The sequence below is a fragment of the Pecten maximus genome, chromosome 9 (genome assembly GCF_902652985.1).
Source record: "Pecten maximus chromosome 9, xPecMax1.1, whole genome shotgun sequence".
NCBI lineage: Eukaryota > Metazoa > Mollusca > Bivalvia > Pectinida > Pectinidae > Pecten > Pecten maximus.
In genome coordinates this window covers 17493100-17502850 of record NC_047023.1, presented here as the reverse complement: position 1 = coordinate 17502850, position 9751 = coordinate 17493100, and the positions used below count along the sequence as shown (strand labels likewise).

The following is a 9751-nucleotide window of genomic DNA, read 5'->3' as shown; positions in this document are numbered from 1 at the left end:
CAATGTATATAAGATATGTTATAATGTATGTAAGATATGTTATAATGTATATAAGATATGTTATAATGTATGTAATGTCTGTTACAATGTATGTAAGATATGTTATAATGTATGTAATGTCTGTTACAATGTATATAAGATATGTTATAATGTATGTAATGTCTGTTACAATGTATATAAGATATGTTATAATGTATGTAATGTCTGTTACAATGTATATAAGATATGTTATAATGTATATAAGATATGTTATAATGTATGTAAAATATGTTATAATGTATATAAGATATGTTATAATGTACAGTGTATATGTGCCACACCTTTATCTGATACTGAATCCTCCTCATTAAAATCGGCAATGGGAACAAATTCATCATCGAATTCCCAATGAGTATTAAGTAAAGACGATATGCGCATTTTAACTAAACTCTTCAACTTTTTGTCATCTAAAATCTTTAAAAAAAATAAAATAAAAAGCAGTTTACGACGAATTTTAATATTCACTCCAGCAAAAAGTAAAAATATCTGTAAATTTTCGAGCGAAAATATATGTTCATAACGGAAACACTAAAAACTAAATTTACGCAATATACCTAACGGTACATGTATCGTTTTAGCCGGCGTTACTGCTAATATTAGCATAATTACTTATAGTCAGGTAAAAATACAGATAAGATTTAACATGAATTCCAATTATTATTTTGTATGATTATATTGAACATGGATTAATACAATCCTTTATTTCAATAAATCATGTCTGTCGGTGTTAAGAACTTCGGGAATATTCCGACGTTTATACAATAATAATCAAGTACAACAGTGTAATATATATATTTATATCAATCATCGGATCTGTCAGTCGTCTACATTAGTTGGAATTGCATGGAAAGTTAAATTAAAGACCTATTTAATATTGAGAAATTAATAGTTTTAAAGTGAATAGCTATAGGTACATTAAGAAATGTACAAAAATAATAATATCAATTATAAATTGTAACAGTTACCAGTTACGTTAATTCCATTTTTCCAGAGTTGAAAATGGTTATACATTCAACTGGTTTTGATTACATAGGCAGATAATTACACATTTAACCATTGATACTTCATGTTGCATATTTCCCTATAATTATTGTATATATATATTCACCTAATTTCTTTGAATTACGCTGAAAAGACATTGGTGAAATTTTGCATGTAATAATTAAAGATATAGATAGATGTATTGCGTGTGATTATCATAATTTTCACATTACCTGGCATTCAATATGCGTGGACAGGTAAAAAAAACATAACAACATAAAAAAAAATCCCACAATATCGTGTTCCTTCACACGTATAAATATTGCTCTGCAAAATGTAGGGTTTTTAAAAAATTCTCTGGTTATATAACGACCGATTCAAATATGAAAAAAAAATCATCATTAAGCATCCCTTCTGAAATAAACAATGCAAGATTTATTTGAATAAAGAAACATATGTGTTAGATTTAAATTTTATTTATATATCTCCCATTATTAAAGTTTTCGATCCTGGCTCCTCCTGGTTGCTTCTATATTATTTTTCTGTGTGTTCCGGCCCAGAACAAGATCTGACTATGTAAGACTGACTAGGAGTTTCAAATAGGGCCTATTTATCTACTTAGTTATGGTATTTTCTGTGTTTATTATTTACGCACCCAAAAATACGTAACTGCGGCTTAATATTCAGTTTTGACAGGAACCATCGGAACTCCCAGCGCACGCGAGGAGTTCCGAATATTTTTTTTTCTGAATCTCGACACATCACAATAAATCCCATCTTTCAATGATAATGACATAAGATGGAAGGAGATAACTTTTCTGTCACATGGTAAATGTTTATATCAATATACACTTCTGCATTTTTTGTTACGATTCCTTTAAATTCGTTGATCACTTTTAAAATGTACACATGCATTTGTTCTATTGAATCTCCCGCCCTGTTATAATTATGTGAACTCATTTGATCGCTTTTCTCTATTATTAATATACCCAGTATTCGTTGTAACAGTAACAAATGTTGGATGTACAATTCCACTAGCCTGACTTATGAGGCTTAAGAGTGGTTGTCATGAGGTCAGGGTTAGCTGCTTTATGTCACTAATTACTAGCCCATGAACTAGTGAAAATTCCTGTTATAAATTTTTATGAAAAGCCAATCTGTTTCTGTACAAAAAGTTTAAGATATTAATCTACATTAAAAACCAGTCTGTTTAATTTCTGCAGAAATATTTTTGGCACATGTAGCTGATAAAATAACAATTTGAATTGCTGTAGAAAAATAGACTTTTATAAACTCATGATCAGCCGCTAATTATAAGGAGAAAAACGAAAATAACCAAAGATCGAGTTAACGTTCTGGACCTAAGCTCAGACTCGGCGTTGCATGGATACCCAATTTCACCCCTACCATATTTACTAGCTATAAGTGTTTCCCTCAGGAAATCAGATGGAGAAAACAAATCTGGTGGATTTGGTTGACTTAATGTAAATAAACTCAATTTCAAGTTCACTTACATGAAACCAGAATCGAAGCTACTTTAAAGTACCGGTAGTGATTGTATTGGTAATCACCCGAGGGGCTTAGCCAAATGGGAAAAGAATATAGCAAATATAAACCATTCATTGGTAGGGTAACAAAATCCTTACATAAACCATACTTTCCGACCTGACGAAAGTGTTTAGAAATAGCAAATTCTTTACAGATCCCATGATGTAACTTTGTTGCATTGTAGGGTAACACGAGATAAGCACAATGCTGTTGTAAAAATATGCCCTGGGCATCATTCTCAACCCCAGGGGACTACCAGTTATATCTTTGAAACCGTTGATATCCCCTCCCCACCCAATAAATAGATAGCTTGTTGGGCATGAAGAGGTAAACATGTACAGTCAAGATGTAAAAATAGACCCAGGACTAGAGTCTTAATTTTCCCACCCCTCTGGACTTCTATTGTCATCATTGGCTAGTTTAGTACCTAGACATTTTCATAATTGTACACCACTGAATATGTTCATCATGTACTATGTTCAATTTCTGCATCAGTGGATCATATAGGCCTGTTTGTTTATGAAGACCGACGGACTGGTTCATCTGTTTTTAAATAGAATTATTTCAGGCATATATTGTGAAGGACCTGCAATTTTAATGCAAATTATCACTAGGTTCGTCCTCATTTCAAAAACTATGGTGCACCAGTCGAAGTGTTGTGTCCATTATCAGCGAAAACGACCCTGATTTCTCTTCAAATAAGCCCCCTCAAAGTTTGGGAAGGGCTTATTCATTAACTACATTTTACCTTGCTTTTTTGAAATTGTTGATGAATCATACTGCTAAAATGGAGATGGGGGCTTAATTTCACATTTCAAACTTCTTCCTAATTTCCAGTGGTGGGATTCAGCTCTATCTTACCTGGAATGATCCTAAGATGGTCCTGACCAAGAATTGTTATTTTACTAGTCTGTCAATCGGAAATCCAAGATGGCCACCATGGCCAACAGTACCACTCTTTAGAGTCAGATGACCGTCAGGCACATTGGCCTCTTGTTTTCTTTTCTTCTTAGTCATTGAAGGTGTATATATGCAGATTTTACAACATTGATGTGAAATTGGGCCACTTTTGAATTCTTTGGCTTATAACGGTATGATACCTAACTGAAAAATTTGAAAAAGAAATGAAAAAAAAAGTGTATATTTCTTTGTTTTCTTTTTAAGGTTGTGTTCTAAGCTGAAGTATGATGAAGGTGGCGCTGAAGATGGAATGATCAGTAAGCAGCTGTTGTATCGCTTGTATGAAAAACAATGTCACAAACATTCAATCAAACCTTTATGCATTAGTTCGGTCGCTAAAATCGTGTATAAACTATTTCCAGATATTACAAATACAAGAGTGAGAATAGGAGGGAAAAACGGGTGCAACGGCCGTAGATTTATGTTTAAAGGAATATCATTCTGTGGTCTTTCCCATGACAACATAGAATTTATAACTGTTGAAAATTTGGAACTTAACCTAGAAAGACCATGTATGTTGTCATCAAAAAGTCAACAATCTGCCGTTATTTTGATGCCTGCAAACATTTTAACAAATGGCAATATGCTGATGAAAGAAATAATTTTGAATTTTTCTGAGAAGAGATGGCAACTGAATGTCCGAGGGAGATCAGTAGACTTATCACATTTCGGAATAAGTGATAAGTTTGATTTGACTCTAGGCAATTTAAAGACAATTCTGCATATTGTGAAAAGTTTGGACTTGTGTCTTGGCTGTGACATGAATGAAAAAAGACCAGTACCTTATCATATACTATGTGAACATGTTACATCTAAAATTGGGCATCAAGACACCGTGAGGAAACTAAGAAGCCTTCATTGTCTTGGTGTTATAGGTTGGCATGGAATTAAAAGTGTTTGTTCAAGATGCAGGATATGTTTTGATACATTTATCAGTAATAAGAAGGAAGATAAAAATACTGTAAACTTGGATGCTATTGGTGACAAAGTCTTGCAGAAAATATTAGACGCTGTTTACCCAAATGCATCCCCCGAGATGAAAATGTTTCTAGAAAGTCAGCATGATGCTTTAAATGTAACTGATGTGAGGAAACGCCGTTGGAACAAAGAGATCTTAAAACCATGTGTTTCTCTCTGGAAACACAGTCCCAAAGTATATCGAGATCTCAGAAACAGTGGCATGTTCATTTTACCATCTATAGGTATTGTCAGAAAGGCATCTCGCACATCTACTGCATACACCAGTGCTGATACGGGGGCCACCTCAAATACTGAAGATGATAATGGGTTTAAATTAGAGAATGCTGGAACAAGTGCCATCTTAAATACTGAAGATGATAATCATGGGCTTGAATTAAAGCCGGCTGGAACAAGTCCCGCCTCAAATACTGAGGATGATAATGAATTAGAATTTGAAACAACTGACCTAGAGGCCACCTCAGACACAGAAGACAATAGTGGGTTTGAATTTTTAGCATCTTCACACACTAGAAATACAAAAAAGCGCAAATTTTATGAAGGAGAACAACAAGACAAGAAAAGGAAGACAACTGAGGTGCAATGGCCATGTGGGATTTGTGAAAAAGATGCAAGTGTGAATTCTGTGGGCTGTAATGGGTGTGATATTTGGTATCATGGGGACTGTTTACAAATTGAAGATCTGGATAATTTGCCAGATGAGTGGTTCTGCCAGAAATGCGAAAAGGAAGATACGTATACTGTGATATCGATGGTCTGATCAAGAAACAAAATGGCCAACAAGATGCCATATTGGATTTGACTAAAAATTTGTTACCGTTACATGTATTTCCTGAGGAATTATATCTATGACATTTGATATGTAGATTCCACTTGGTTCCTTGTTGAGCCAATTCAATTTTGAGACCGACTTTGGAAAAATGAAATTTGTTGACAGTGGGCCATACACTTTAGTATTTTGATTTTGACAGCTGAAATCTATGTACATTGTATGCTATTTATAACTGTTAAAAGGATCGTAGTTCCTGGTTGTGTCCATTTAATTTTGAAACTGATAATGAAAAAATTGTCAACAGATTGTCATCGCTTTTTTTCAAATTTCAATGTATAATTTTGCCTTGGTCCTTGGTTCCGTACCGGCTATTGACTTTTAAGACTGATCCAATAAAGCAAATAACAAACAAGGGTTTTCGGATTATTAAAGCACTAAATTGCTGATAAAATTATTCTTGTGTTTTTTAGCTGACCTGGTCTTGAAGGTCTTGTTTAATTATGCCATGCATGCATATATGGAGCAGTGTCTGACATCTTGTAGCCCAATATTTCCTTCAAATTAACACTGAATTTTGATCAAAGAATAATGATCATGATATACTTATCTAGACCTAGATAAAGATAGTCTAGAAATACATGTACAGTTAAAATATCATGTGACCTATTGTGATTCCCATAGTACAAAAATAGATTGCCATAGATCTAGATCATTGACTGTTGTGAATGAAATACAAAAACATTGCGTAAATTTGTAGTCACTCATGCATGATATAAATGCCATCATGATACATGTATCAATGCCATATGAAATAAGTACAATTGACATATTGAATAGGAATTTTACACTACCCATCCATGTACGTCTCTTACATGTTGCTCACCTGCCCGAAGGACAATTGAGCTTATATGTATGCCGTTGATTTTCATTCACAGGGTTCAAATTGGCTAAAACCTTTAAAAGACTTGTTCTCAATATCCATGAGGCCCAGGGACTTGATATTGGGTCTATTGCATACTGGGGTAAAAGGCTACCAAGTTTGTTCAAATGAACGACCTTGACCTTCATTCAGGGTCACAGGAGTCAAATAGGCTTAAATCTTTAAACAACTTCTCAATAACCATGAGGCACAGGGACTTGATATTGGGTCTGTAGCATGCTGAGGTGAAGGGATACAAAGTTTGTTGAAAGGAATTACCTTGACTTATATTTGTTGTCACAAGCTTAAGCTAGGGGCCGATTAGGCTGAAATTGTTTAAATGACTTCTTTTCAATAACCCAGAGGCCCAGTGACTTGATATTGGGTCTGAAGCATGCTAGGGTGAAGGACTTCCAAGTTTGTTTAAATGAATGACCTTTACCATCTTAAAAGTTTTATCTTTATTTTAAACATTTTATATTAACTATGCTTTTAAAGTTGAAAATATCCTTAAAATTCAATGAAGTAAAATTAAATGGTATTAAGAAATATAACAAAATAATAAAGCTAACCCTTGGTGATTTGATCTCCGAAACCTGGGGTTGTTGAGCTGTTTCAGATGGTGGGCTATTCAAATCGCCTTCGTCCTTTGTATGTCTGTCCCTCCATAAAAAAATTATCGCTATTTCTCAGAAAGTACTGAAGGGATCTTTCTCAAACTTCATATGTAGATCCCCTTGGTCCCTTGTGCATATTGCATTTTGGGACCAATAAAAAACAACATGGCTGACAAGCAGCCATCTTGGATTTTGCCAATTGAAGTTTGTTATCGCTATTTCTCAGAAAGTACTAAAGGGATCTTTCTCAAATTTCATATGTAGATTCCCCTTGGGCTCTTGTTGTGAATATTGACTTTTTGGGACCGATTGAAAAACAACATTTCAAACATGTGGTCATCTTGGATTTTGACCAGTGAAGTTTGTTATCGCTATTTCTTATAAAGTATTGAAGATAAATTTCTCAAAATTGTAGGTTTCCCTTGGTTTGGTCGGAATACAAGGTGGCAGTTGAAACTGCTTTATTATAACCATTCCTAGAAGTACAAAGTGGCCATAATTGATCTTTCTCAAATTTGAGGTTCCCCTTGGTCTGCAATTGTGCATGCAAGTCTGATTGAAAGAACTAAATGGATGACAAAGAGTATGGTCATCTTTGACTTTGACAATTGCAGGTTGCTCCTGATACATAGTGTTATATAAAATTATTAAATGTTTTAAAGGAAGAGTGAAAGAAGGGAAAAGAAGATAAAAGATCAGTCTTTCATTTGTCTGATATGGATCACCCGGATCATTCAATGGTGGACGCCAAGATCCCTCTGGGATCTAGCTCTAAGTAAATGTAATAACAAAATATACAGGGTTAGCTTTTTATAATTGTGTGCAATGTTACATGTATTTGTAAGCAGTGTTTTGATTGGTCAAATTCTTTTATAGAATGAATAATTTTCGATATTTCACTAGTAAAAATGTAATAAAACATGGATGTGTGTGTAATACTGAAGGTAGCACCTGTCCATCATACTTATGGTGTCAAATGTAGAAACACTAAAATCTAGTGTGGGTGCCCTAGAGAGAAGGCACCATATGTGCAAAAACGCTTGTCCATATTTAATAAAAATGCACACATGAAAATGTCTGTAAGATCAGCCATTGATAATGTCCACTATCACTTGTCCATGTGGAAATAAATCTTAACAATACATATATAGACATTGTAAAAGATGGTCCTCCTTTGCACTGGGGCTGTGTTGGCCGAGTGGTTAAGGTGTCCCGACACTTTATCATTAGCCCTCCACCTACGTGGGGCAGTTGACAGGGCAGTTGACAGGTACTGACCGTAGGCCGGTGGTTTTTCTCGGGTTACTCCTGCTTTCTTCCACCTCCAAAACCTGACACGTCCTTAAATGACCCTGGCTGTTAATAGGACATTAAACGAAAACAAACAAATAAGCACTGTGTAAAATAAAAATGATTTGAATAAACCACTTCTTCTCTGGAACTAATTATTGGATATCTTTCATATTTGTCAGGTAGCATTGTTATGGAGTGAGCTTAAAATTGTACAAATGGTGGGGCTGAGGGGAGGGCCAAAAGGGGTCAATTTGGTAAAATTTATGTAAACAGCTTCTTCTCTGGAACTAAGCAATGGATATCACTCATAGTTGTCTGGTAGCATCGTTACAAATGGGTACACATGGGTTGGCTGACCCTTGTGGCCAGAGGGGTGGGGCAAAAAGGGGTCAGTTTGGCTAAATTGACATAAACAATTAATTGTCTGGAAGAAAGCGATGAATATCTATCATGTTTGACTGGTTGCATCCCTGGGAGTGGGGATTAAAAAACTATAAATAGTCCAGCTGACCCCAGGGGGCTTATTGGTGGGTCTAAAGGGTTAAATTTGGCTAAAGATAAACTAAGTTATGTACATCGCTTATATTTGATTGGTAGCCATCCTTATGCGGAAGGGATTCAAAATTGTACAAATGGTGGGGCTGACTACCTTGTAGGAACGAAAAAAATGGTCTAAAGCATCCTTGGGTGAAGGGGAACCAATTTCAAGTAAATGATGGGTCTAAATGAAGGGTGCAGCAGGTAAATATGCAATAAATTTCTAAAATCCTCCTTCTAATGTAGGCATTAATTCTAAACAGTTTTGTGTAAGTGGGTCTGGCCAATAAGCGAGGCCCAGTGAGGGAAAGGAATGAAAGAATTTGGTCTGAAGCATCCCTGGTTAAAAGGAAACCATTTGTAGCATCCTTTCTCAGGTTTGTGCGAGGGGAGGTAACTCTAGTTGTAACGCGACATTTGAAAGTCGCCTCTAGCTTAGCTTGATAAAAGTGGTCTTCGGTCGTCGAATACTATTTTAAGTCTTGGCTTTTCCATTTGGAAATCGATAAGATTGCTCTCCGATTGTTTTTGCATTCGATACTTAAATTAAATGTAGAATGGCCATGCTTGTTGAGTCGAAGTGATTTTGAGGCAAAACCTAACGTTAGCTTGTTTCCGCAATAGAGATTCGGATAGCAATAAATTAAAGCTGCTGCATGTTTTAAATCAGATGATAGAGAAATGCTTCACAAAGCTTAGATTCTATAACATGAACGTGCGATTCAGCAAGTCGCCGGAACAGAAGGAAGGCCAATTCATCTGGAAGAAAATAATTTCCGAGACGAGTTATTCTAACGAAAGTTGTCGGACTTTAATTGGGATACAGATCAGTTATTACACGGAGAGAGAAACAAGCAGTAAATTGAGTACAATTTAAAAACTAAGGAACCAAAATTAACTGGTTGTAGGGAATCGCGATATTGTTGATTAATCGATCTAAGAATTATAATTATATGCCAATTCAAGCAGGGGCGTATATACCTGATACACAAGTGTCTGATTCAAGTGAGGTTTGAAAACGTAATTCTTCACTATTCATCACAACTTTAACGCAACCACAGCCATTTTAAAGTAAATAAATTCCCTAAAATGACAGGATAATCATCA

General features: G+C 35.1%; 1 protein-coding gene across 1 annotated transcript; it reads left to right on the top strand.

Moving 5' to 3' along the window:
• Nucleotides 1-1728: 1728 nt before the first annotated feature.
• LOC117335144 lies at nt 1729-5690 on the top strand. Its single transcript, XM_033895084.1, has 2 exons — nt 1729-1848; nt 3733-5690. Exons 1-2 carry the CDS (start codon nt 1820-1822, stop codon nt 5264-5266), a joined length of 1563 nt encoding a protein of 520 aa, XP_033750975.1. The 5' UTR covers nt 1729-1819; the 3' UTR covers nt 5267-5690.
• Nucleotides 5691-9751: the final 4061 nt, after the last annotated feature.